General features: G+C 48.5%; 10 protein-coding genes across 10 annotated transcripts; 4 read left to right on the top strand and 6 right to left on the bottom strand.

Annotated features, from left to right (window-relative positions):
• Nucleotides 1-2,071: 2,071 nt before the first annotated feature.
• Nucleotides 2,072-5,607, top strand: P175DRAFT_0430333 (putative DEAD box helicase involved in nonsense mediated decay; the record flags this gene model as incomplete). The annotated part of the gene is made up of 5 exons (XM_040893423.1): nucleotides 2,072-2,446; nucleotides 2,509-2,867; nucleotides 2,923-4,943; nucleotides 5,011-5,107; nucleotides 5,172-5,607. The coding sequence occupies 5 exons, from the start codon at nucleotides 2,072-2,074 to the stop codon at nucleotides 5,605-5,607; spliced, it is 3,288 nt and encodes a 1,095-aa protein (XP_040756696.1).
• Nucleotides 5,608-6,172: 565 nt separating this feature from the next.
• Nucleotides 6,173-6,452, top strand: mpkC (mitogen-activated protein kinase mpkC; the record flags this gene model as incomplete). Its single annotated transcript, XM_040893041.1, has 2 exons — nucleotides 6,173-6,231; nucleotides 6,320-6,452. Coding segments are annotated over 2 exons (192 nt in total), but the record flags the coding sequence as incomplete, so codon positions are not given.
• An 867-nt stretch (nucleotides 6,453-7,319) lies between these two features.
• On the top strand, nucleotides 7,320-9,997 carry P175DRAFT_0521088 (WD40 repeat domain-containing protein). The gene is made up of 3 exons (XM_040899181.1): nucleotides 7,320-7,587; nucleotides 7,660-9,322; nucleotides 9,392-9,997. The coding sequence occupies exons 1-3, from the start codon at nucleotides 7,545-7,547 to the stop codon at nucleotides 9,612-9,614; spliced, it is 1,929 nt and encodes a 642-aa protein (XP_040756694.1). The 5' UTR covers nucleotides 7,320-7,544; the 3' UTR covers nucleotides 9,615-9,997.
• A 35-nt stretch (nucleotides 9,998-10,032) lies between these two features.
• P175DRAFT_0498418 (uncharacterized protein) lies at nucleotides 10,033-11,581 on the bottom strand. Its single transcript, XM_040896495.1, has one exon. It carries the CDS (start codon nucleotides 11,381-11,383, stop codon nucleotides 10,253-10,255), a length of 1,131 nt encoding a protein of 376 aa, XP_040756693.1. The 5' UTR covers nucleotides 11,384-11,581; the 3' UTR covers nucleotides 10,033-10,252.
• Nucleotides 11,582-11,779: 198 nt separating this feature from the next.
• Nucleotides 11,780-12,687, top strand: P175DRAFT_0451906 (PRP38 family protein; the record flags this gene model as incomplete). Its single annotated transcript, XM_040894503.1, has 1 exon — nucleotides 11,780-12,687. The coding sequence occupies one exon, from the start codon at nucleotides 11,780-11,782 to the stop codon at nucleotides 12,518-12,520; it is 741 nt and encodes a 246-aa protein (XP_040756692.1). The 3' UTR covers nucleotides 12,521-12,687.
• Nucleotides 12,688-12,966: 279 nt separating this feature from the next.
• On the bottom strand, nucleotides 12,967-14,751 carry P175DRAFT_0426199 (heme-dependent oxidative N-demethylase family protein; the record flags this gene model as incomplete). The annotated part of the gene is made up of 3 exons (XM_040893147.1): nucleotides 12,967-13,447; nucleotides 13,558-14,023; nucleotides 14,163-14,751. The coding sequence occupies 3 exons, from the start codon at nucleotides 14,749-14,751 to the stop codon at nucleotides 12,967-12,969; spliced, it is 1,536 nt and encodes a 511-aa protein (XP_040756691.1).
• Nucleotides 14,752-14,983: 232 nt separating this feature from the next.
• On the bottom strand, nucleotides 14,984-15,704 carry P175DRAFT_0528837 (uncharacterized protein; the record flags this gene model as incomplete). Its single annotated transcript, XM_040899646.1, has 3 exons — nucleotides 14,984-15,381; nucleotides 15,458-15,536; nucleotides 15,594-15,704. The coding sequence occupies 3 exons, from the start codon at nucleotides 15,702-15,704 to the stop codon at nucleotides 14,984-14,986; spliced, it is 588 nt and encodes a 195-aa protein (XP_040756690.1).
• A 201-nt stretch (nucleotides 15,705-15,905) lies between these two features.
• On the bottom strand, nucleotides 15,906-17,197 carry P175DRAFT_0539627 (uncharacterized protein; the record flags this gene model as incomplete). Its single annotated transcript, XM_040900337.1, has 3 exons — nucleotides 15,906-16,640; nucleotides 16,738-17,025; nucleotides 17,083-17,197. 3 exons carry the CDS (start codon nucleotides 17,195-17,197, stop codon nucleotides 15,991-15,993), a joined length of 1,053 nt encoding a protein of 350 aa, XP_040756689.1. The 3' UTR covers nucleotides 15,906-15,990.
• A 3,827-nt stretch (nucleotides 17,198-21,024) lies between these two features.
• P175DRAFT_0528835 (uncharacterized protein) lies at nucleotides 21,025-23,081 on the bottom strand (the record flags this gene model as incomplete). Its single annotated transcript, XM_040899645.1, has 3 exons — nucleotides 21,025-21,291; nucleotides 21,350-21,968; nucleotides 22,018-23,081. 3 exons carry the CDS (start codon nucleotides 23,079-23,081, stop codon nucleotides 21,025-21,027), a joined length of 1,950 nt encoding a protein of 649 aa, XP_040756688.1.
• A 1,071-nt stretch (nucleotides 23,082-24,152) lies between these two features.
• P175DRAFT_0490345 (DNA-directed DNA polymerase eta) lies at nucleotides 24,153-26,186 on the bottom strand (the record flags this gene model as incomplete). The annotated part of the gene is made up of 1 exon (XM_040895793.1): nucleotides 24,153-26,186. One exon carries the CDS (start codon nucleotides 26,184-26,186, stop codon nucleotides 24,153-24,155), a length of 2,034 nt encoding a protein of 677 aa, XP_040756687.1.
• Nucleotides 26,187-26,290: the final 104 nt, after the last annotated feature.

Here is a 26,290-nt window from a genome sequence, read left to right as displayed (position 1 = left end):
CCTCCTGTTAGCCACTACCAGCGATTGATAACGCAAAAAGACCAACACTACGGAGAACTGAATATCTCTAATTGCAGACTCTCGGGTAACTAACGAGAACTAAGCACTGTATTCGTTTAGTACTTATCTAAAGGGGACCGTACAGTTGTCGAGCTAGGGACACAGGCCAAGTGTTGCTTCCAAGTTCAATTCCCACCATTTCTCGTCATATTTCTCGCTCAAAATTCAGTGAGATTAAGATATATCTTTGAATATTGACCAAGTGGAAGAAGACTTATCAAGCAATTAAATTCTCAAGAAAATGATATCAATCTTGTTATTGTTGGATATGATATGCCTGTACTACTGTGTAAACCCTGCCCCTATGCTGGTGATTAAAGTGATTAAGTTAACTAGGTAGTATTCTTTGATTGATATAAAATCTTTGGTTTTATATCCTCCAAGCGATACGCCTCCCCCTTGGCTGAATTGGTTTTTCATTATCAGAAAGAATATATCCGCAGTACACAGTCCACACACGCCCCTGGTGAAACATGACAGAAGCTTGTATTATTAGCTCGAATCTCCTTCTGCCCCTCCATCCTTTATTACCCCTAATATCATATCATGTCTCTTATTAGAACTGGATCACTGGAACTTCTCCGTGGCTTCGATGCAACATATCCTATTTCCTAATCGGGAAATCAATTCCCTTCTTCCTTGCCTACCTGTAGGTACTCTGTACAACCACTACGTAGTAATAGTACTTTAGCACTCCGTAGAGGCATCTTTAAGTACCTGGTTACCCTCTCCACAATCCTCCAACAAGGGTTCGAGTCTTCGCGGGGAAGCAACTGGAGGACGATGTCGATCCTCCCCTCCCCCCGCTTCTCGCCAAGCTGTTATCGCCATCGTGCGCCTCTGTCCGGTGGGGATGTGTTTTGTGTTTTGTGGACCGAGATGCTCCAATCTCTGATGAGAAATTCCCGGAGACATGGATGGCGAGTGTTGTCGGATTGATCGATAGGTCTTCTTTCTGCGCACTTGCGGTCTAGACTATACAAACCTGCAGACAGACGTGAAACGGATCCGTGGAAAACAGGACAGACTGTATATTGCTTTCCGTTGGAATCTTCTGTGATCGTCAAAATAAGTTTGCCTCATTGAGGACATTGCTTTGGCCTACCTAGTACTCTGGACTCTGAAGAGCTCAAGCTTGGCGATGAGGTCGATGAAGTGTCCAAGAAGGGTGAAGGCCAGTTGTTTGTTTGCGACTGGATCCTCTCGATTCCATCTCTCATGGATAGACTACGTGCCTTTTCAGGAGCCATGAATCTCATATAGATTGCTGCTAATATCTACACTGCTATTGTTCTAGGAAAGTTCTCTACTAAATACCCGCAGTGCTACTCAACGCCCTCTCCCGTTATAGCCTGTATGGTTTGGTGGCCACTTATCACCATTATAACTATTATAATATATATACTATATTAGCTAGATCACTTATATTAGCTTCTTTGGCGTTATTGTTACAGTCTTGATCATATAAGGCATATAATATAGCTAACAACATAGCATTGATATAACCATTCACGGCCATCCAGCTACTGCCCTCAAACCAGCCCATATAACTCAAGTTACCAGGTTACCAGTCGTCCTGGTATAACTGCTGCCTGCAACATCTTTATCTCCAGTACAACCTCTTTGGTTTTCTCATGTAATATAGGCTGCTTCACATATACCAGAGAAAGGGCTGAAGCAGCTGAGTTTTCGGTACAGAACAGTGAATAAAAGGAGCATATATGGTCCTATTCAAGTGAAGTAGTATATTGGGTTTACCTTGTTTGCAGTTTCTATTATGGGTGGCTGCATGGCTCTGTTTGAGTGAATTTCCTCTGTCCATCCTAGGTAACCGGTAGTAACCCTTTTCTTCCATCCTTCTTTACTCCTTTCATTCCCTTCTCCCCTCCCGCTTTCCAAGGTGAATCTTAGAAAGAGTCACGCCCCTTCTGACGCAGACATCATCATATCCTTCTTGAGAATATTTCAAATCTTCCTCTCTTTTGTGTCTCCGTCTCCCAAGAGGAACCCAATGGAAGAAGTCAATTCCTCTCCCTTAGAGAGATTCCAAAGGATTGATCTCCAGGAATCTGATCACAACCCCCCTGCCTTTGTTAACAAAGATATCTCCAATTACTTTTCGCCTATTCGGCTTGATGACGCTCCCTCGTGGGTTCTGAGACCCGAACTGCCGTCTTCGGATGAAATCTTGGACAACAACAATGATGAAGACGTCTTCCTGGTCCCCAATAAGATCGATGGCGCTTGGGAATCCAAAGACGCCTATTTGAAAGCCCACTACGAACTTCTCAGGGAAGACGCAGTGGCTCCGTTGCGTGATGCTGTGGCTTATGTGAGGAATGACCCGGAGATGATGGACACACAGGCGATTTCCATATATGAAAAGGTCAGCATTCGATTCTGTATAGGTTTTACCACTTTGGGTAGACGATGATGAACTAGGTGCAGGTCTATATAACCGGTGTAACTTTCTCGCATCGAGGTTTGGCATTTCGGATTCGGTTCTCTACAAATAGAGCTGGGAAGAGTATCGCATGGGACTACTCTAAACGCTTGATAAGTGGCTCCGTGATTGCTTTATCCCCTGTCCATGATCTCTTTCAGAGCAAGTGTATCGTTGCTGTTGTTGCCGCTAGACCGCTGGAAGCTGTCAAGCAACTACCTCCAGAAATCGATATCTTCTTTGCGGACCCAGCTGATGCAGACTTCGATCCCCAACTTGAATGGCTGATGGTAGAGGCGAAGAACGGATACTATGAGTCCGCGAGGCACACTTTAACCGCTCTTCAGAAGATGAGTCAAGAACGGTGAGAACTCCACAACAGTGAAGGATTTTACCATTGGAAGTTAACGCTTCAATAGATTTCCCCTTGCACGTTATATCTGCTCCCTCAACACCGATATCGACCCTCCGGAATACGTCAAAAACAACCCCGTTGTTGAACTGGAGTCTGCAATTGAGGATTCTGGAGAAGGTGGCCATTTTGATCTTCTTAAAGAATGGCCCCGGCGCCCATCAGGCGGTTTTGATACGGCGCAATGGGCCGCGCTAGAGCAAATCCTCACAAGGCAGCTTGCTATTATTCAAGGCCCTCCGGGTACGGGCAAGACGCATGTCTCAGTGGTTGCATTAAAGATCCTCCTCTCCAATATGAAAGCCAACGATCCTCCAATTATAATCTCCTCGCAGACAAATCATGCTATCGATCAAATCCTGAAATATGTCTCCCAGTTTGAGAAACAATATGTTCGTCTAGGGGGTAGAAGCAGCGACCCTAATATCAGAAAACGCACGCTATATGCAATTCGATGCAGTGAACCAACGCCTGCTTTCAATGGCGGTGTCTTCCCATCTGCAATCAGAAAAAACAAGGCATTGTTTAATAGCTTGTCAGAAATTCTACAGCCGCTCTGCGCTGAAAATTCAGATTGCCCAATCCCATCGTCAGTGTTCAAGAAGTACAATCTCTTGGGGGAAAAGCAGTGTGACGCCCTCGCAGAGGGAGCTAAACGCTGGGTACATGCTGGAGGAGAGGCCGAAGAGGCCGACCCGCTAGTAGCCTGGCTTGGAGATCAAGTCATTCCGTTTGAAGTCAAATACACAGCTCAGAACTTTGGGTTTGCTGAAGACGAGGTGGACCGAGAATATGAGCAGCTGAAAGAGCTGGAGGCGGAACAGGGACTAGATGAGGACGATCACGAAATCCTCAAAGGCCCGTTCACCTCACTCCGGGAGTCTTATATTGGGCGACAAGATTCTTTTCATACGAAACAATCTGCCTTAAGGTATCTTGAGTGCGATGATATGTGGAAAATTCCAGTAAAGGAGCGCGGCAGTGTCTACAACATCCTCCGAAAGCAGCTGAAAACACGACTCTTGCAAGACTTCCGTAGATTATGTGCTCGGTACTATGACTGTTGCAAAAATCTACAAATAGGGAGATGGGAAAGGGATTATTTTATCCTCCAAAACGCCAGGGTGATCGGGATGACAGCAACCGGGCTAAGCAAGTATCGAGCTCTGGTTTCGAGCCTGAAACCAAAGATTGTCCTGGTAGAAGAAGCTGCAGAGGCGATTGAGGCTCCTATAGCTGCTGCGTGTTTGGACTCTCTCCAACATATGATTCTTGTCGGTGACCATCAACAGCTTCGAGGACGATGTGCAGTTCAAGACCTTAAAGGGGATCCATTCTTCCTGGACGTGTCGATGTTTGAGCGTCTGGTCCAGAATAGTATGGAATATGTCACGCTCCGGCAACAGAGACGTATGGCTCCTGAGATCCGCGGGTTATTGACCCCCATATATGAGGGATTGGAGGATCACGAGTCGGTAAAGCAACAACCAAAAGTGCCGGGAATGGGGAATTGCCGATTGTATTTCTTTACCCACAGCTGGCCCGAAAGCCGTGACAGCCTCGCCTCTAAATTTAACGAAAAGGAAGCTGAGATGATAGTGGGGTTCTTCAATTACCTCGTGCTCAACAATATAGAGGTTAAAGATATAACCATACTCACATTTTACAACGGCCAAAGAAAGAGGTTGCTAAATCTGCTGAAGAAGCATTCTTATCTCCAAGGAACCTATGTGAAGGTCATGACTGTCGACTCGTATCAGGGAGAGGAGAATGAAATCGTGATTCTCTCTCTTGTCAGAAACAGGGGGAAGGATATAGGGTTTCTGTCGATACCCAATCGTGTCTGCGTGGCTCTTTCGCGGGCAAAACGTGGGTTTTACATGTTTGGAAATGCTGGGCTGCTTGCGTCTGCCAACTCTCTCTGGGAGAAGGTTTTGCTAATCATGGGCAACAAGAGTGAAAAGCCACGCATTGCATATGAGCTACCGCTGACTTGCGAGAAGCATGGAAACAGAATCCTTATTAAAGGTCTATATATAATGTTCTGCGAAAGTGCAATCCCAGATATGTATAATACTAACATACATGGTTTCAGATCCGTCCGAGTGGAGCACGATCAATGGGGGCTGCCAACTTCCCTGTGGTGAGAGTCTGCCTCACTGTGGACACAAATGCAGTATCCAATGCCACAGGTAAAAAAGGAGATGCAATCCCCCCTTTTCCAGAAAATCGAGGTAACAATGGCAACGTTTTTAGCTTTTCGCACGACCAAGTTCAGTGCCGCGAAACTTGCAACCGTCGAATGGCCTGCGAACACATCTGCAAGATCCCTTGCTCGACAACCCACACGTGTTCTTGCACCTGCGAGGAAGCCCGGCGACTTGAATATCTTACGCAGACGGTTAGAGCCGATGATAACTGGTCACAGGGACGGCAAGTTGGACTAGGAAGCAGAGAACAAGCAGTCGAGAATTACCAGGCGTTTGCGAAAGGAGAGTCCAAACGTCACGATGCAATTTTAGCTCAAAAGCTAGAGTCAATTCACCATCCCAGACAACAGAACGAGCCCGTGCGTGGTGTCATCCCGGAGCAAACCGGTTTTGATCCAAACTGGGCTGAGGAAGGAGCATTCGCCCAGCGTGAACTTGGGGGGATAAGCGCAATGCAGCCAAGAAGCCTTCTCGACGACTGAGTAAGTTGGCATTCATGGGGCCCCAGTTTGAGTATATTCTTTATTTCAAGAGTGTATATTTTTCTCAGAGGAACCTGGGTTGTACTTCAACCGTTGGTATTCGCTGACCCACTACTGTCTGTCTTCCAAGGTCTGGCTGGCATCTCATCCCGCCAATAACAGTCAGAAATCGCTTGTGTACTTAGAGCTCCTCCAAATGGATTAAATAACACCAGGTACCTAGACTGCCTAGGCACATTTCTCGCTTTGGCTCCCCCTTGTTGTCTTATTCTTCTTCTTGCGTCTAGACTCCTGTTACCCCCAACAACACTCTTCATTGCGGATTCGGCAGTGTGTGTGTGTGCCGTGCAAACGTGCCCAGAAAGTTGTTTTTGTCCAACTCTCAGTATCCAGTTTAAAATTTAAGGTCTGATAGCTCTAAAGTTTGAGGGCAACACCATGGCGGATTTCATCCGTTCAGAAATCCTAGGCACCACCTTCGAAGCCACCAGCAGGCACATTCTTCCCGTGATTGCGGCGATGGAAGTAAAGATCAAAGATAGCTGACCATCATCCAGGTATGCGAATTTGCTCCAGGTATGCGAATTTGCAACCAGTAGGCCTTGGCGCCTCTGGGGTCGTTTGGTAAAAAAATTCAATGCTCCTTGAAGTTGTTCTGTTGTTGTTGTTGTTGTTGTTGTTCTAGAGAGCTGACGAAAGTGTTTATCACCAGCTCTGCGTATGACTTGATAGTGGAACAACCGGTTGCAATCAAGAAGATGATGAAACCATTCGACAGTGCTTCAATTGCCAAACGAGCCTATCGAGAAGTGAAGCTTTTGAAACAGCTGCGGCATGATAATGTGTGGATTCCCACGATAACCTCCCCTTACCCAAAGATACATGGAAGATCATGATGTATAGCTCACTCAACCGAATCTCTCTCTCTTTCTCTCCCACACACACACACACACACACACACAAGAATGAGGCTAACGAAGGTACTTGGCAGATACTCGGAAGTGTTGGATTTTTTCCAATTTGAAGTCGGTCTCAGCAGCGAATCTGCAGATCATCCCCAGACTATAAACCCTACCGCTATTGATCTTCTCCACGACGACAAATGGTTAGACACCCAACGACGTCCAATTTAAGGAATTTGAATGAATTCTGCTCACAAGTTGCTCTGAGTACACACTACAGTTGTGTGCGGGGAAGTTCTGAACTACCGGAACAGAACCTCTGGATTCATCCCGAGGTTGACATCATAAGACATAAACCGTCGTTATATAGGGTACCCGCACGATGCGAGGAGAGAAGAGCATTAAAATGGAAGAGAGACAGTGAATAGTCAAGAACAAGAGAGACTGTTACTTCTCTCTCTCCTATCCATAATTCCTCTGATATCTCACACGTAAATGAAAGAGAGATATTTTTGATCTGAATATTTACTACAATGAAAGTCACATTTACATCCATCGCCTGAAAAACCAGAGAATTACACAACAATGTAGTGTTTTGCAAGCCGACGTCAGTCATATTTCCAGCGCTGCCTGAGGTATCTTCCTTCCATATTAGGTTAGTGTACACAACGGGGCAGAATACTAAATAAGGAAGGCGGTGCTATGAACAGCTATTTTTACATAATAGAGTCTATTTCCTAACCGGGAATAGTATAATTGGACATCGGGGAGATCTCGATGCGACCAGATTCATTCATTCGCAATCATATGCCCTGTTGCTGCGCTCTTTCATTTAGTTATAGTCCTTGAGCGCTATATTACTCCTCAGCATGGTCAATCTTCCTCAATGCTGAGGTGATGCAATTCTGAAATTATCACAATTTCTTTCCTCGGTTTGGTTAGATTTCGCAGCGATCAGACGAACAAGAAGGCAGAAGAACAACAATTGCTTGAACATTCTCTTGGGAATTTAGCAATTTTTCTGTCGCCTACACAATGGGCTCGATCGCAGAAGATGACGATGATCGAGACCTCGCAGGTGAATGACCTCCCTCCCCTCTCTTGCTCACCAACTTTGGGATAGGAACTAAGGTGTTGGTGATTGCTATAGGTTCGCAAGATGGAAGCTCGGATAATGACATGGATGATACCCTCAGAGACGCTGATGATGGTGGGAATGACAACGACAACGATCAAGACGTGGATGCCGACGGAGACGCCGATGGGGATGGGGATGCAGACAGCCAGTCCAACGCCAGCCATGCATCCGAAAGCGCTGCTCAGCAGAACGCAGACACCACTATGACATCCCCGGGCCCAGATAATATTGTGTCCGACCTACTTTCAGCTTTCCACCCGAGTGTGCGGCCGGAGTGCCTGACGGCCTCGACATACGATATAGTTCCTACAACTGCCGCGCCACACAGCACCTCGATCAATGCGATTACGGCGACAGCGGACATGAGATGGGTGTTTAGCGGGGGCTCGGATGGATACGTGCGAAAGTTTAACTGGGTCGATTCAATCAATAGCAAGCTGATGTTGACCGTGGCGCAACGGCACCCGTTTGTCGATAGCGTGATCAAAGCGGGCGTGTTGATGACATACTGGGAGAACATGGACGGTGCCGCCTTATCGCCAGTATACTCGTTAGCTAGTCATAGCGAGGGTCTGTGGTTGCTGTCCGGCCTTGAATCGGGTAATATTCGATTGCAGTCGATTCGACATGATGAGGGCAAGGAGATTGCTCTTCTACAGCAACATACCTCAGCTGTATCGGTGCTGACTCTCACCTCCGACGAAAAATCGCTACTCTCCGGAAGCTGGGATAAGCGGGTATTCGATTGGGATTTGAATACGGGCCAAACTAGACGTTCCTTCGGATCGAGCGCGGGGCAGATCTCGGCCATTGAAATACGTCCAGAGTCGAGTCTGCCGGTTCCGAGAGATACATCTGAAGCCCAACAGCCGAATGGGACGTATTCATCCAACCACCACCAGGCGAGGGGGCGCGAAAGTTTCGAGCTCATGGACACGTCAGATAATCAGGGCGAAAACGGTGCTATTAACCCGCAGGCGGGGTCACCAGCAGACTCGCTCTTTGGTGGTGCTGACTCTTTGTTCGGGGATAATGATGGGGCTGGTGGTGATGGCATAGGCACGTCTGCCAATGGCTTTGGCGTGGATGACGACGATGAGTTCGGCAAAGCGCTTGCAAACGGTGTCCTCCCAGATGCCGACGCACCAGGTGAGCCTGATCAAATGATCCAGCAGAATGGTATCCTAGATACTTCTTTCCCTTCGAACGACGCCAATCCCGGAATTGATACCACCGCATCCACCCAACCACTCGACTCCCAAACGACAGAGATGCCAAATGGCGCATCGCAAGCCTTAACAAATGGCCTTCCCCATGCCGAGGAGCTAGAACCACCCTCACAAACCCTAGACCTGACCCAATCAACCCAGTTGGAGACTAATAGCAACGACAATACCTTCCTCGCCGCGTCTATTGACGGCACTATCCGAATATGGGACCGCAGGCAACAATCCGCAGTTGCTCGCATTACACCGCGCAATTCGCCCCCATGGTGTATGAACGCGTGCTGGTCCCCAGACGGCAACTACATCTATGCCGGACGCCGCAACGGCACTGTAGAAGAATACAGTCTCCACAAGGGCCTGCGGGACCCGGAACGAACCTTTAAATTCCCGCAAGGAAGCGGGCCAGTCACAGCCCTAAAGGCGATGCCGAATGGGCGACATATCGTATGGTGAGAGCCATCGCTCCCCCATCTTCTTCTTCTCCCGGTCTCTCATTAACTAACATAACACTCTTTTAGCGCATCCCATGATATCCTCCGATTATACGACCTAAAACATGAGCAAGTTTCTCGACATTCTACCGTACCGTTCTTGATCATCCCAGGACACCGCACAGGCACCGTGTCGCAGCTATACATTGACAATGCATGTCGCTTCTTAGTCTCGACGAGCGGTAATCGAGGTTGGGAAGGTAGCACGACCGAAGTGTTGCTGGGCTACGAAATTGGCGTTCCGCGGTAACTAGTTGTTTATTTTTTCCCCCCAAAGAAAAAGGGGGGGGGTACTACTACTAGTAGGTACTAATACTAGGTAAGGAGTTTTTGATGACCGTATGGTACGAATATATGTATGTACCTTTTGGGGTTCGGTGCTGGCTTGCCTTGCTAACTATATGGTCTTTATGGAGTTGAGATATGCATGTACAATTACAAAGTACCTTGGAAAAGTGTTCTTGAAGCGTACGGGTTCACGGTTGGTTGCTTTTCCTTTCGGCCTCTCATCTATTTATTCTATTCTATTAGCCTTAGCAGCAGGAGTGAGCGGGAATAGATAGATAGATAGATAGATATGCTTTGGCTGTGCTCCTGTATACACACTACACTATGTTTCCTATGGGAAATAAAAGAAAAAAAAAAAAAATCATAATTGGATAGCCTGATTATTAGTCGATATATAATGCTGATATATATATATACCGAATAGACATGAATGACATGCACAGTTCAAATCAAGTACCGTACATACAAATGTGAAAAACCAACGCCCTTCCAAACCAACCAAAAGATACCATAACCAAACATTTAATCAGAAAAAGAGAAGAAAGAAAGAAAGAAAGAAAGAAAGAAAGAAAGAAAGAAAACAAATAACAGGGACGGAAATTACAAGTTATCATCATCATCATCATCATCATCATCACTGTCATAAATCACATCCAAATCCAGCCCGTCACAAATCTCATACTGTTGCGCTCTCCAGGAGCCAAACAATGGATTCCGCGCCCACTTGACCAGCCCGTCATCCTCTCGTTCGAAAAACACATACCCCGGCTGGTTATCACGGCCATACTCGGCATCCGAGTTTGGTCTTACCCCCGCCGGACCCGTAACCAGGCGACCGAATTCCTCGAGCTCCGCGTTCGGAATATGCCCGCGGGCCTCGACGTGGCCGTTCTCCACATTATTCACTGTAATCAGGTACACGGGGGGAAGCGAGGAATCCCGTTCGGCGCGCAATGGCATCGGAATCCAGGCTTCGTTGTTGTACGACTCGACTCGGGTCTTGTCGTGGCGGAGGGGAAGCGGGCGCGAGAGCAGCATCGAGTCGAGCTTCGCCGTGTCGAGGAGCAACCCCGGTGTTTGGAGGTAGAGGACGCTGTCGTACTGCATGAACTGGACTTGGCCCAGTCGCAGGAGTTTCGTGTCTGTTAGGGTGTACCCTGCGGAGGTTGCGGCTGTCATGTCGATGGGGAGAAGCCAGATGCCGTATTTGAGGCTTGCGGCGCGGAGCAGCGCGAGGGCCGTCAAGACCGGTTGCGAGAGTTTGTTGGGTGGCAGGGAGTCCCATTGTTGCGGGTACATGAAGAGACGGTCTTGGATTGCCGTGCCGTTTGTGGAGAGGTGTTTGAAGAACAGGATGGCGGAGCAGATGTTGGATGGGTCGGGGTCGGAGAGGAGCTGGAGGTATGCGTAGTTACCGGGTCCTCCTGGGGAGGTGCTCCTGTGTTCTGGGTTCTCTGGAGGTTGGAATTGCGATGCCAGCTCTTCGTCTGATGCGGAGTCTAAATATGATAGAGGGTCTTGGTGCTGGTCTTCTCGACTTCTTCTGTATAGATGCCCTCCTGGGGGTGGTGCATGGGCTTTGAGAGAATCTGCGGGGCGGATGGCATGCTGGATGCTTCGGACGGATTGCTGCTGCAGGACATAGCCAGAGAGGAAGAGCAGAAGCGTAAATATGCAGATCACTCCTGATGACACAATGACAGAGACCGTGGAGGAGGTCAGAAGCACCATGGCGGAATTGAATCTAGGGTGTCTGCATGTGTATAGCGGTTGTGCTGGGGTTGATGTGTATAGTACCACTGATGAACGGGTAAAGATACACAGATAAAAAAAAGACCAATGCGATCAGATCTGTCATCAGAAAAAATAGCGAGAATAGTTAATAAATAGATGCTGCCAAACCGCCGTAGATGGTTGCTCTTTGTAGCGACATCGATATGATATATTGATGGATTGTTTAAGGATTTGGTTGTCGGTGCGACTATCGATAAGCAGCGGTCTCGGCACTGAAATCGCCCGCCCGAAAACGTGACATTGGATTTCTCCCAAATCCTCTTCGTCCGCTCCTCGTCGTCTCCCAACTTGCGTTTCCCTTTGTCAAGATCCTCCCCAAGTCAGACACACATCATGACATCTCACAGAGCCGATGCCAGCAATCTGCTTGACAACCGAGGCTACTCCGGTCCACTAGTACGTGGCGTGAACCCTGCCACGCTCTTCGAGAAAGCTGTCCGCGACCGCATCACAGACTCCTACTACTGGAAGGAACAGTGCTTTGGATTGAATGCGGCAACATTATGCGATCGTGCCGTTGAACTAACATCCATCGGTGGTACATACGGCACATCCGAGAAACCGTCCCCGTTCCTATGTCTCGCATTCAAGCTCCTCCAACTCAACCCCGAACGCGACGTGGTGCTAGAATATCTCAATTTCAGTGACCCCGAACTCGACACGAATGAGGCAGAAGGAGAAACCGCAGCAGGGGAACGGGAGCAAAACAGTGTCCTCAAGCAGCGTGGGGACTTCAAATATCTCCGCGCTCTAGCGGCGTTTTACGTGCGGTTGACCTTCGAGCCCGTAGAAGTGTATAAGACACTAGAACCGCTTCTTCTCGATTACCGGAAGCTCAAACGACGGATCCGCGACTCTTTTACTTTGACTCATGTGGACGCGTTCATCGATGATCTCTTGACCAAGGATCGCGTGTGCGGTACAAGTCTGTGGAAGTTGCCCTCCCGGCAACAGCTCGAGGATCTAGATCTGTTGGAGGAGCGGGAAAGCCCATTAGCAGCAGAGCTGGAGGAAATGGACCGGAGCGATGATGGGAACGATCGTGCGAGCGAGTCTCGATCCGATGATGACTGAGTTCGTTCGTCTGGCGGTGTGAAGCCACATTATTATCCTCCTTCCCTTATCTGCTGCGGTAGCTATCACGATAGCGCTGTTCTACCTCTTCATGGCTCTGCATAGCCAAAGCATAGCGTGCTTCGAGGTTGGTCCAACCTGATCGCACCAACCGGATCGCACCGTGGGCAGTCTAAGGGTTCCAAGCACAGAATCAAGATTCCTCAACGGTGAAAACGCCGTCGAGGGGCTCATCCAAGACCCACGCAGTTTCCCGTGGAAAAGCTATCACAATAGACACACAGTCAAGCGATCTCGAACATGTACAATAATTACTTTACCTACTCCGGGCATTATTTAATCAAATCTCAACCACCATATCGTCAGATATGCAACCTTTCAAATGCACACAATCGAACCACCTCCTGTACTTGAAATCTATTGAAATTCAGCCCGGACTCAGGCCGTTAAAATCCCTGTTGACGACGCCACTTCTCTTGCCAACCCTTAAACCACGGGCTCTCATCCAGTGTAGCCACCTCCCAATTCTTAGGCACCAGTCCCTTCTCTTCTTGCTCCCTTGCCCACTCCTCGAACTTTGGCAGGACAACATGCTCAAGATGCCAGGTCCCTTTGTATTCCATCAGATTCTTCTTTCCCTCGTGAAGGATCTTGGCCAACAACGCTGGCACGCCAGGCTCATCCCGGAACTCGGTCAGGGGCGTGAAGAGCGCCTTGAAATTGAAAACCACGGCGCCTGATAGAGGAAGACGACGCAGGGTCTGCCAGTCAACTCGCAGATTGCAATCCTCCAGCTTGCGGGTCGGATCCTGGGACAAGCGCAGCTTCTCATGCGGGTGGCCCGGGGGCACATAAAGCGGCTGGCCGACCTCGATCCCCCAGGACCCGCGTTGGATGGGTTTATCAGCGGGCATTTTTGTGAAGAATCTATTTAACGAGCGTGTCAGTCGTTCTCCTTCAACAACGATACATGTCTTTATTTTACAAGAACTCAAAAAAAAAAAAAAAAAAAAAAGAAAAAAGAAAAAAAAACCTACCGATCCATCGAAAATTGCATCTTCTCCTTGTAATCTGGAACCGGATCATGAATCTCATGAAGCTGCAGTCCAATCTTACTCTGAAGATTCCACCCCAACGTAGAGCAAATCACGCCAGCGCGGAAGAAGTAATTGCCCGTCTTGTCATCCCGTAACATGATGGCGAAATCTTCGGGGATATTTTCAAGAATGACCTCGAGCGGATGCATGGTCCTGACGTCGCGCTCCGTGGCTAGGATCTTATTCTCCAGGATGCGATTGTCCCTGAGCGAGAAGTAATGCGGGTAGCGCGCGCACAGGAACTGCACGACCATCTCCATGAGTTCCTTGCAAGCGAGCTCCGAGCCCGGGAGGTAGTCCAGGACATCGCGGCCGTGTTTCGCGTAGAGCGCCTTGCGCTGGGCGATTCGAAGCTTGTATGTGTTTTCGAGTTCCAGCCACCAGTCGGGTTCTAGTTTTGTGAATGCTATAGATACCGTACCTGTCAGTTACTTTTTTTTTTTTTTTCTCTCTGATACAGAGCCCCGGTCTCCTCTCCCTTCAACCTCTCCACGAAACAAACAACAGAGAAAGAAACGAAGAAAAAAAAAAAAAAAAAAACATACACATGGTCTGATGATAAGCCCAGCGAAACGGCCGATACGGTCTCGCCAACGCCCTCTCGATATCAAACTCGGCATAGGCCCGCGGCAACGGCACGCCGCTGAGCGTTGCGTAGTCCGGGAAATCGCCGAGGGCGCTCAAGTCCGTCGTGGAGAAGCCCGTGCACGTGTACAGCTCCGTCGACACCGCAGAGTAATCTGCCGTCATTGGGAGGAGGAGGCGGAGGAGGAGGAGGCGTGCTTTGACTTTGTCTTCGTGGACTTCTTTATATGAGGGTGCGGTGCGCGGTAATGCGGCGAGGATGTGTCGGCGTTGCGGGGGGACAACGGTAGCTGCGTGGATGGGGGACTTGGACTTGGTTGAGGGTGAGGGTGAGGGTGAGGTTGGTACAGGCGGCTTCTTCTCCGCTGGGGGTATCGAGCGCGGTGGCGTTTCGCTTGTGCATGTTCGACGACGGCGGAGTCGGGGGATGAAGTGCAGGTTGTTATGGCCGGGGCCGGGGCCGAAGGTGAGGAGGAAGATACACGCTCCTGTGAGTGTGAGGAGAGCGATTCCAAACCAGAGCTTATCTGGTGCGAATAGAGAAGCCATTGAGTTGTGCTGTGGGGGGGGGGGGTTGTCGTATATTGTAGTGAGTGAGTGGTGAAGAACCCCCTAGGAGGCTACCAATGTTATATAGTAGGTATGCATGTATATCGCAGTAGTAGATGTATCCAAAGTCAAGAAGCAATCACGCAAAGAACGCGAGCGTCCATCTTTATCTACCCACCTGTCTATCTGGGTCTCTATCTGCATACCTATGATAGCTATCTTACCGGCTGTCCTATCCCGCAGGCGTCACCCAGCTACCGTTCTTCCAACGCATAGATTGGCTTGATTCCAGCATGCAATTTCCCGCCGTCTCGTCCAGAGAACGGGACCGGCCTGACGGAATGGGAAAAGAGAACCAGCGAGAAAGGCGGTTCCGAGTTCCCAAATGGCATTTCCTAAACGGGTAAAACTGTCCCGGGATGCAGTCATGACGGGGAGGAAGTTGTCGTTTCTGCAGGAGATTCTCCTTGCATTGTGTTACCTTTTCTGTGCTTGGGTAGAGTAACAAGTGCTTGGCTTTATCATGGTTATGAATTGTGATTCGTCCTACATCCAGGTGAGTATCATCATCAGTATCATACTTGGTGTTGCTCAAGACAAGTATCGCATCAGATAAGAAGAGATTGATGACTTCTATTCATAATCGATCATGGTTTTAGAACTCACGCTAGGAGTGTCTCCAACATATTAATTCACAGATACCTACAGCTTTGGCTGATTCCCAGATTATAAGATTCCCAGACGTTCCCAGGTATAACAGCCTGGAACGATGCACCACCCCATCCCTATTGTTAAGCAAGAGAAAAACAACCCCAGTTAAAACATATGAACAAGAAACACACAAATGCAAGAGAGAGGCCGCCGGTGTATAGCTGTATATGCCGCTCTCCTCGTACAACTCCCTCTCCCGAGGAACCGAAGCTTACCAAGATAATTCCCCGGCGAATAGACATGGTCGCAGGTATGTCGCACGACCATCTAGATCAACCCATTCAGGGCAGAGCCGCTCTTCCCTCCGTCTCTTCCCGTCGCAACCTGGCAGCTCAACGTGCTTTCATTGCAGATTGATATTACAGTAATCGAGACACCGGGGAGATTTCGCGTCGTATCCCCCTCTCGTAGATGAACAAGAACTAAGGTTTATGTGACAAAGGGGTATCATAACACCGCTGTTTTCGCCGAAACACGCAAATCGAGTAGACATAGGAGATTCCATCACGGTAAATGCACCACTAGCACTTAACGCAACCTTTGGAGATTTAGTCGGGGTTTGTGAGCTAGAGTTCCAGTCAGCCATTGCTCTTTAAAAAAAAAAAAAAGAAAAAAAAAAAGAAAAGAAATCAATCGGCCCAATCTACTAACCCGTAGAACTGGCCGAGAGTAGTCTTCGTTATCTTGCAGTGATACACTACTATCCCGACGGCCATTCTGATACAGCACTGTATCTGTCTTCATCCGGTTATCGGTGAAGGTCGCCATACGTTGTGGAGTGTTGGAGGATCCGGCGGACAAGGTGTGGCTATGGTTATCTGAAAATAATCCCTTGACGTAACTCATCTGGGAACTCTTGCTTTGCCGACCATCCAGTAAGTTATTTTGGTAGCCGGGGTCGCCGTTGCCAGAACTCTGGCGGCGCTTTGCAAGTAAGAGGAAGATTCCGGCCGCAATAAGGGCAATGCCGCCGACAACGCCGACCACAATACCGGCAATAGCGCCTCCGCTAACGCTTGATCCGCCGCTATCCTTGCTTTTTGCATCGCTCGAATCTGCCACTGATGTCGCCACTGAAGCCCCAACTGTGATGGTTGTCACTCCACTCGAATCCGTCTCGGTCGATGCTTCGGTTGTTGTGCTTGATTCAGTAGTCGAACTATCCGATGTTGACTTTACTCATGTCAGCTGGTAATAAAAGAATGGTGTATAAAGATCGATTGAATAAGGAGTTTAAATATGAGAGAGGGAAGAGACACGGAGGATAAAAAGCACTCACCGACGTGCTGGTGGTACTTGTAGTCGACGACGTCGACGACGATGACACAGTCGCTGTCCCGGAAGGTAATCCCAGCTGAATATAGGCATATAGGCCCTTGGACTCGTTACCACACGGATCATCCGGGTATCCAGGACAGTTATCATCGCACTCTGATGTTTTGACATTGGTCGCTTTATTCGGAGCAATGTTAGAGCACCAGCAAGTTTTATCTAGCAGAATGCCAAACGCCATGTCGCTGCAATGAGCTTCGCAGTTTCCATTGGACTGGTAGATGGAGAAGTCTAGGTTGGATCTGTTAGTGGCGCACACGGCGCATAGCTGGGGACAGAACAACCTACTCGCCGTACTTGAAGCTCCGGTACAGACCGAAGAGCAATACGTGAGCGATGCAGTGGCGGTGGATAGCATGCAAGCCAGCAGAGCTGGCAATGGAAGAGAGAGATGACGCTTCATGTTGAGAATCTTTAGCGTGCGATTCGTAATATAAAAGTATCTGCGCAGCGAAACCACGGTCGGTCGAGATCGATACAACGGTCGAACCAACGGATCGTTTACTTAGAAATGAGGAAAAAAGTCGAGGTGGTCGCATCTATAAAAAGAGAAAAACATATGTCGAAATGGATATAATCCCCAGGGGGTGATGGCTGACAATCCAAGTGTCCCGCACTCAAAGACTCTTGACAGTCGAATTGTCAGGTACGTCCTTACGCTGCGGGAAACGAAAATAGAGTTGTTGCTCTAGCGAAAGAATACTCACGAATTTGTTTACAAAATCATCCACCAACATGAGGAAAATGAGGGAGCCAGGATAACCAGGATCAGGAGTGAATCTGCATATTCACCTGCAGCCACGGGAATGGAGCGAATGGCGTGGATACCGGCTCAGTGAGAAGGAGGAGGAGTATGAGATGAGGTGAGGGGGATAAGAAGATGAGAGAGGGAAAGGAAGAAAGTGAAGAGATAGGGTCTGGATGATGCTTGAAAGGTGAGAAGATTCCCAAGTCGACCAGAGATGGGAGGAATGGAGGAATGGAGGAATACCTCAGGCCGTGAGCTGCCGTAGTAAGACAACCAGAAACAACAGCAGCGGAAGTAATCGTGGTTGCATACCTCGTAAGTACTGCTAGTACTGGTATGTATCAGTCCGAGCGGGCCTGTCTGGTTGTCCCACCGGAACTGGTATTTTATTTGAAATCTGCCCGTAGACCACTACTACTACTAGTAAATGATGATGGTATTATTATTTCTCTAGCCATCAATTAAATTCGGCCACAGACAAAGTCGAAGAGAGAGAGAGAGGGGTGTTGATTCTGTAACATATTGTCAGCATAACTGATAAATACACATCGTTACAAGCGGTCGTACCCGGCAGAATGCTTGCCACACCCAAAGAAGAAATATTTCTTGACATCTCTATCTTTGGTTAATAGGAGGTACCATTGAAATCAAAGGCCATCCTACCAAATAAATCGATGTGATGGCTGTGTCAGGAATCAATGACGATGACGAGTACCCAAGCAAACGTGTCAGAGCCTGGAATGGACTTCTAAGGGGCTGGGTCAGCCACTCGATGCCAGCCTACGCAATTCAAGGCGTATTTTGAGATAATTCCCAGGATTACGACCCATATAGTTAAGTATGGACTACAAAGTGAAACGTGAGGAAGAAGAAGGAAGAAGAAGAAGAAGAAGAAGAAGAAGAAGAAGAAAACTTCATCCTTCAGGAACAAATGGATGTCTACAAAACTCGCCACTGCACAGGACATCTTCTGGCTTCCAAGACCAAGTGGAGTCTTCCACCACTTCGAAGTTCGGACTGGTTGAAATCCGAATCATAATATAATGATGTGCAACCTGCTGGAGATGTTTATTATTATCCTTGATACACTGGTTCCTCCTGAATAATAAATCTCTTATTAGCGGTGGTCAACCACTGGTTTCGACCCGGCTATCCCGTCGACATTTCCAAGGATCCTATGACTTCCTCTACCATTTTCCAACCTCCATATCCTTGCTCCGTTCAATCCAGGTTCAGTACTTTCTCGCTAAGCCGCGTCTACCGGGTCTATTCCTTCCTGACGGATATCCGAATTGCCAGCCTCTCAGAAACATACCTCCATACCAAGTGCATGGGCATGCTGATTCCATGCAACCAACAACGATCCGAACTCCGCAGCTATCTCGCCCCAGGGGTACTCCCCCGAAATCGCTGTATAGACTCATCCATCAGGTGTTGTTCGATCGCCTGGTGGACTAACGCTATAATCGGACCGTACCTATTACAACCAATTACACGGGCAGAATCACTACCGGTTCGAAGGAAGGATTGTCCAGCCCATGTGCGATGAAGCCGGTGTTTAGTGGAAAGATAAAGCACCGAGTTGAACCCCACTCGAGCATCCAGAGGCGATCGGAAATCACGAAGCTTTTGTTAATTTCTAATTCATGCACTTGCCCACGTATGTATTTCCCGCACAAATCGGTCCGAGACCTTAATCAGTTTACTATGTCGGAAGAATTAATCCTTTCAAATCTACGGAGTACTCCCATCCCATCGCTGGCTACTGTTGGTTCTCAACGAGGTCAAATAATACGGCACGGAAAGGGAACAACAACATTCTCACACCGACGGTAAGTTTTCTGTACGGATTATTTTATACCCATATCCATGGTTAGCCGATCAAGCCAAGCTGTGATATTCATGATTAGCCCCAGTAATGTGGCTGAAGATCGGAATCCGATTTACCCAATGTGTGTCGGGGATCCTGTGATAGGGGTGGTGGTATGTCTCAGTTTTCAATATAGACACTTCTCGTGACCATGATACTGTCAATGTAGAGTCAGTTAACTATTAATTCACTATTACTATTACTATTACTATTACTATTACTATTACTATTAACCAGTAGTACATTGAATAGAACCATCCATACCTGTACAGGTCTTACACTACTCTGTAAGTATGTATCATATAAAAATAGTAATGTAATGTAATGTAATGTAATGTAATGTAATGTAATAATTCCAGGGAAAATTTCAATATCTGCCTGAATCGGTTAAAACACAACCCTTGCCTCCACTGACAACCCAATGCATGACGAGTCCTTTGCACTTCTCTTTCTTTTAAATAGAGAATCACTTCTTGATTCTTGATTAAGGGAAGGGTTTCCAGTTTACATGAAAGTACGGAACATAACTCTTCTCCTCCCTCCTGGGATCAACAACAAAGATCAGTGAGATGATCCCATCCCTTCATACCCCAGTTCCTAAAAGACACATCATATGAGAAATGCACTCCTTCAACATCCCTTCCTAACTAAAGTACTTGTCTTCGCTCGGTGCATTCCAAATTCCTCCTATTTTCATTCTCTTAGTTACGGATACTTGGGGGTAGAACCGTAGAACCAAGTACAGGTACAGGTACAGGTACAGGTACCTAGGTACGCGTCCAGCACAGAATGCAGAAACTAGACTACTACCACTTCCTTGTTATGTGGAGCGATGCACAAGAATGGAGGAGTGGTGGGTCGTGTTGCGAGTACTCCGTACCCGTCCAAAGTACCACTCTGAGTCTGAGGGGTGGATATATATATATATAGGGAGATTACTACTAGTAGTAGTAGTAGTCGTGTGTACCTGGCAGTCCGTAGTCGTACTCCGTAGTTATCCGGACTCCGGACGGAGGACCTAGAGTGTGGGACCTGGGTAGACTCGCTCTCGCATCTCATCCCTGTACAGTTATTGGTATTAGATATGGCTTGTTAGTTCGTAGTTAACGAGTTAATAATACGACCTATTATATAGGGTTATACTGTAGTTAACTTCTCCGTACGATATCTATCGGTAAGTCCCAGGAAGGATGTACGTGTAGGTCGAGGATGGATCGTTTCATACCCGATTCCAATATATTGACTACTTGGCCAGAGTATCCCAGCCAGCCTCATCCTTGACCGTACCAGGTACCTACGTAGTAGTAGTAGTAGTAGGTATGGTTATTTTTAGACGATTCGTCATCACAGAAAGTAACTAACTAACGTTAACTAGTTAACTAACTAACTAACTATGCTACGTTACCAAGTACTCCGTACCTATTTGACCTACGCAAAGCCCTACACAGATGCTGAATAACTGGCCAAGTGATGGTTGTGACAGGAGTGAAAGAGACAGAAACTATGTCTAACGCACTGTGCTCCGGTAAGTATATCCGGCCACAGAATCCAACCTCTATGCACATGGAATACGAATCGTACTTGCGTAAGTGGAGGATCCGGGTTCTGGAATCTACCATCGTCCTGAATGGGCTCTGCCCTCTTCCCAGTCCCTCCGTCGGCGATCTCCTCGATTTCGGTCCCGCTCTCGCTCTCGATGGTGGCAACGAGGCGAGCTGGGCCGGTCGGGTGCAAAGGGTAAGGGTAAGGGGGCCGCTCCTTTCATCGCATGTCTAGGCGGAGGGGGCACAGAGGCGCGTTCGCGGTGGATCTCCTCAATTCTTCGGCGACGGGCACGCCGGATATCGTCAGACTGCTGGATCAAAGCAGATACATCATCCTATATGACGAGTCAGCGGAAAGCTGCCGGAAGCGTAGGCGGAAGAAGAGTAACTCACACGGTGCAGGTAGGAGAAGATGTAGTAGCATGAATCGGTTTCCTCGTACTCGTACCCAGCCCTCTCGATTGCCTCTCGTACCACCAGGTCCTTCGTGATTTCAGTCCACAGACGGTCTCGACGGTCCTGGACACCGATATATCGCCGGCCGATCTTACCACGCCGGCGACTGTCGTCGGTTCCAGGATCCTTCTCGCCTGCGACGGTCAACTTGGATTTACGATCCTTGGGTCGCGTGTGTCTTTCTTCTGGAACAGTCTCGATCAGCTCCTCTTTTGAACCGCGCTTGCTTTCAGACGGGGCCTTGACAATAGCCCAGTCGTCGACGGTATCCCGAGCGCGAGGACTCTGCGATGACGGCTCGACCTTGCGGGTCCGGTAATAGTCTTCCTCAACAATTTCAAGCTTCTTAGTAGGTTTCCGACGATCGCGTTCCTCGATGGCAAAGCCGTCGTCGTGCTCCGTGAAAATTGGCTCGGGGGGGATAACGATAGTGTCTTCCTTTCTGCGTCGACCAGGAGGTTCGGGCAGCAGACGATGCAACGGGACGGCAAAAGCATCCTTACTCTGTCTTTCGAGCCCAATTTCTTCCTTCGCCGGCTTTTCTCTCCTTTTCCTACTGCGCTGGGTAAGTGAGTCATACAAGTAAACGTGCGATGGTAACGTACTGTTGGTGAGCATCGGGCTCAGCAATATCGGGGCTATGTGCGCGAGACGGGTCCCCTACGGGGAAAGCTGATGGTTGATTAACAACTAGTAGAACCTTCTGAAAGGAAATCATACCTCCAGGCAGGGATATATGTTTCGTGGCCGACTCCTTGTAAACCGGTGGCATTGGAGCTGGCAATGGTACTCTAGGGATCTCTTTCCGAGGCGACACTGCTGGCGATGACGATGAAGAGGACGAGGACGAGGACGAGGACGAGGACGTCTCTCGGCTCCGTGGGGAATACCTCTCCCTAGCATGGCTTCTCTGTGGATCTCTTCGTTGTTCATGCCTGGAAACAGGAATGTCTTCTTCATCGGTTTCATCCTCTTCATCCTCGTCTAGATCTATATGATAGTGCGATCTGTGTTTTAAATGAGGAGCACTATAGCGTGAACTCTTCCGACTCTCTATATATTCTTCTCTCTCCCTGGGGATAGCTTTTTGTGAGAAGACATCTTCTGTTTCATACTCTGAGCGTCGCACTCTTCGTTTCTCTTTCAAACTTTTACTGCGCGGCAGAAGGTCTTTGGGAACAGTATATCCGCGTCGAGATACAGACCACTCCTGTCTTTGAGTAAAAGCTTCAGATTCATCAGATTCACTATCTGTGGAGTAGCCCTTATCTGATTCCTGGTGTGAAAAATATGCCTCCTCTGTATTCATGGGTCTCGAACGCGGCCTCCCACGAGGTTCGTAGGCATGATTATCGTGTTTCTTCTTTCGGTATTGTTTCATTGCCTCATGTGGCGATAAATCACAATCAAATCGCTCATGTGTATGTCTCGAAGAAACTGGTTCCACGTCCCGAGAATAATGATACTTGTTGCGGGGAATCTCCGGCTCTGAACACTCTCGAACGCGACGCCGTTCAAGGATCTCAACAAATGGCCCGTTTGCCGTTCGATGTCCGTACCTCACATCGTCGTCGACTAGGAGGTCGTCCGTGGGCCGGCTGAGGTATATTTCACGGTCGACTTCGGGTATTCCCGCATTAGATTCCACGGGACGAACGCGGCGGGGCATTTTGAGGTCTTGAAAGGAACCGGCAAGGGGAGAACAAGATTAAAATCTTCTAGGCAGGTCTAAGAGGAGGAAACAATTGTTTCCATTCGCACTTTCATCGACGGTTTGTTGAGCTCGTATACGTGCCTTGGAACGAAGGGTCTCAATTGTTGCTGGCAGTCTGGTGAAGGTCCTCCTTGAGAAGCAAAAAATTTTTTTAAAAAAAAATGACCCGAGAAGGCTTCGATTACCACATCATGATTGAGTGACTGTCGAGGGAGTATCAGTCTGAAAACCGAGGTCATTGTTATTTTGTGCTGGAAATACATGAGTTGGTTTGGTTTTGGTGGGAGCAAGGTGGACGACGGTTCGTCTGCCTGAAACAACCCCGCGGCTATGTTGCTGATGTCACGCTGCAGGATTTTGCCTGCTAAGGCGCACTCTGTACTTGTAGAATCTCTCTGGAGGTGCACTCTGTAATGTAGCTTAAGATTCACAGAGTAACGAATCATGTTCTGGGGGATGTGATTGACTAATTTTAGAATAGATAATGCGAAATATCTGCCGCGGGCTTGAATATTGTTGTATGCTCGGTCCGCGAATATACTCAAGAATATAGTTTATTCCACTCAGTCTATTGTGATGGTCTGCGGTCCGCAGAGGCTAACAGGAAATAATCTATCAAGGTAGGCCCCAGCAGACAAATGGAAACTAGGCTGCTGCATGGCGGAGGCGAAGGCAATGTCCGAGCCACCGGCTGGTGGAGTTATGGGATTGTGCCTTTTGATCTGGCGAGCTGTGCACCAATTGAGCACAAAAGTCCAGTGAAAAATCGATGGTGTATACAAGAATGTTGAATCCAGGTGCTGCAGCTGTTCCACAAACTTCGCAGTTGGGAGGATGACGCTGAGATGTCCATAGGACCTTTGTATAAGGATCCTATCTGGCCTAGGTAGGTAATATTGCATGCCACTTACACCAGTGGGGAAATGCAAACCAGACAGGGCGCCAGTATAGGCCATTAAAAAGCTCTATGGCGAGAGACCTATTTGCAATAAAGCCAATTCATAGCCAAAAGGCTGTTCCGTGGTCTCAGCCAAAAGTCAGTCGAGTTTGGCCCTTTTCTGGTTTATCCCGACCACGAGAGACTTTTGCCCGGCTATTTGATGCACTTGTTTTTGGTGGCAAGTGAGGATGTTGCGGAGAGCTCCTTGTGGCTTGTCTTTCGCGTGTTTCAAGATCTTTTGCAAAATGCCAGTCATTGTGCTCGTCTTCTTCGTCTTGCCAAATTGTCTTTCCACAACGGGGGCAGGCGAGGGTACTCAAGAGTGCTTGTTCTGTAGGATCCTCACGAGAGACAATATCAGACGAATGAAAGTCGCCAATTTTTGGTTCGCCATCCCCCGTGGGTTCTGGCAGTCCTAGTTCAGGGGAATAGTCCCGGTCGTTGAATGCAAAAGGCTTGTTAAAAAACCGCATAATCCCAGAGTCGTCGAGTTTCCTTCGCTTCTCGCTAGGCTGCTGCGCAATTGGTAACTCCTCCGGAGGATGAAGCTGGCCAGAAAAGCCAGCACTTTTAGCCTGATCACCTCTCAGCAGAAAATTATCTATGGCCTTATTTTTCGTTACTCCGTCCTTGAAACCACCAACGCTCAGCGACAAGTTTGCACACGGCCATGCCGTTCCATCGCCTGCAACCTGTCTGAGCAAAGACTTTCCAAGATCGAAAAGCAAAGCCTCGTCGATAGGAGACGATCCCGGAATAGGAAATTGGCGAGATCTCACTTGGGATCCTTGTCTATGGTGCAACGTTATCGTTTTCGGACGACGTTTATTCTCCAAGACCCCGTCTTCGATAAGTCGTCCGAATATATCAGCAGCGAAGATTCGTAGCCATTTCTCCCCCTGTTCAACACTGTTTATGCTGGGTCTAAATGATTTGGCGGAAAGCATCGATTTGATCTGGGTCCTAGGGTTGACCTCACTTCGGTCGTCCCCTCGGATAATCCCGTACAACCAACTGGCAGTGTCATCATCCAGCTTCGCTCGAAAGTGCTCCAGCGGTACTTGCAACAGGTCACTGACTTGCTCTGTTCCGAACTGGGAAGAGACCTGGTCACCCAGTTTGCCTCCAAGCATTCGAATCTTCGTAAACTTGAATCCACCAAGGAATGTTTTAATTGCACGATTTCGAACAATAGTCTGCTTGTTCGGCTTGTTGGACGCGCTCCCGAGCTTCGCCATCATCTTATTTTTAGCGATTCCCGCAGAACAGGTGTAACTGAGCGTCTCCCAAACCGCAGCTCGAACGGACCGAACAATCTCAGAACCAATGAGCATTGCAATATCGTCCCAATCCGGATTATCCCCCTCCGTCTCATGTTCATCCAAGCCCACCAAACAATCTTCCTCCTTCCATTCCAACGCGGTTGTAGGAGGACAAGGTAACAGTGTAGTCCGTTCGTCCGCCTTCGGATTCACGCGCAGCTCAGGATACCGCTGAAGCAGGACCCCAAATACCAGCGGCGACAGGTCAATGAACACCTCGTCTACACTCGCTTTCTCCACCAGCGTTTGCTGTATCTTAACGCGGCTATCCACACCCGCGCTGTGTAAATCATCCACGACCCGCGTATACCATGTCAACAATTCATCGTTTATAACCTTCAAAATCTTCCGCGACTCCGCTCGATAAGGGTCAAGACAGACTTTATCCGTTCCCATATTTCTAAACGCATCATCCCTGTACGCCCACTTGCCACCTTCCCCCTCACGAAAGGTCGCCACATGCTGCAGAACAATGCCCGGACACTTGACCTTCGCATCCTTCGCGGAAATCATGCGTGTGATTCCGAAGTCCCGCGCCGGGTAGTTGATCGCAATGAGGGAGTCCCATTGTCGGACGGCGAGGGGAGTAGCGCGGGGCGTCCCCAGACGCACCATCTCGCATTGCGCGTAGAAGGCATCGAGATCAATATGGGCGATCACGCGGAGCTGGGAGGTAGTCGACGCCTGGCGAAGAAGCTGCACTTGGCGGTAGGTGTAGCGGGAGTGGGAGTAGTCGTGCTGCTTTAGGGTATCGCTTGGGGCGGGCGATGCGGGGAGTTCGGGGGAATAGGGTGACATCTCGCGAGCGGGAATGATATACCCATAGCGGATTTACATCTGAATAATCACGAGTACGGTAGATGAGATGCGGAAAAAAAAAAATTGGCGTCGCGTTATATGGT

The sequence above is a fragment of the Aspergillus ochraceoroseus genome (assembly GCF_002846915.1).
Source record: "Aspergillus ochraceoroseus IBT 24754 chromosome Unknown P175scaffold_1, whole genome shotgun sequence".
NCBI classification, from domain to species: Eukaryota; Fungi; Ascomycota; class Eurotiomycetes; order Eurotiales; family Aspergillaceae; genus Aspergillus; species Aspergillus ochraceoroseus.
The sequence above is the reverse complement of the archived record's forward strand: the minus strand, read 5'-3'. Positions and strand labels throughout refer to the sequence as shown.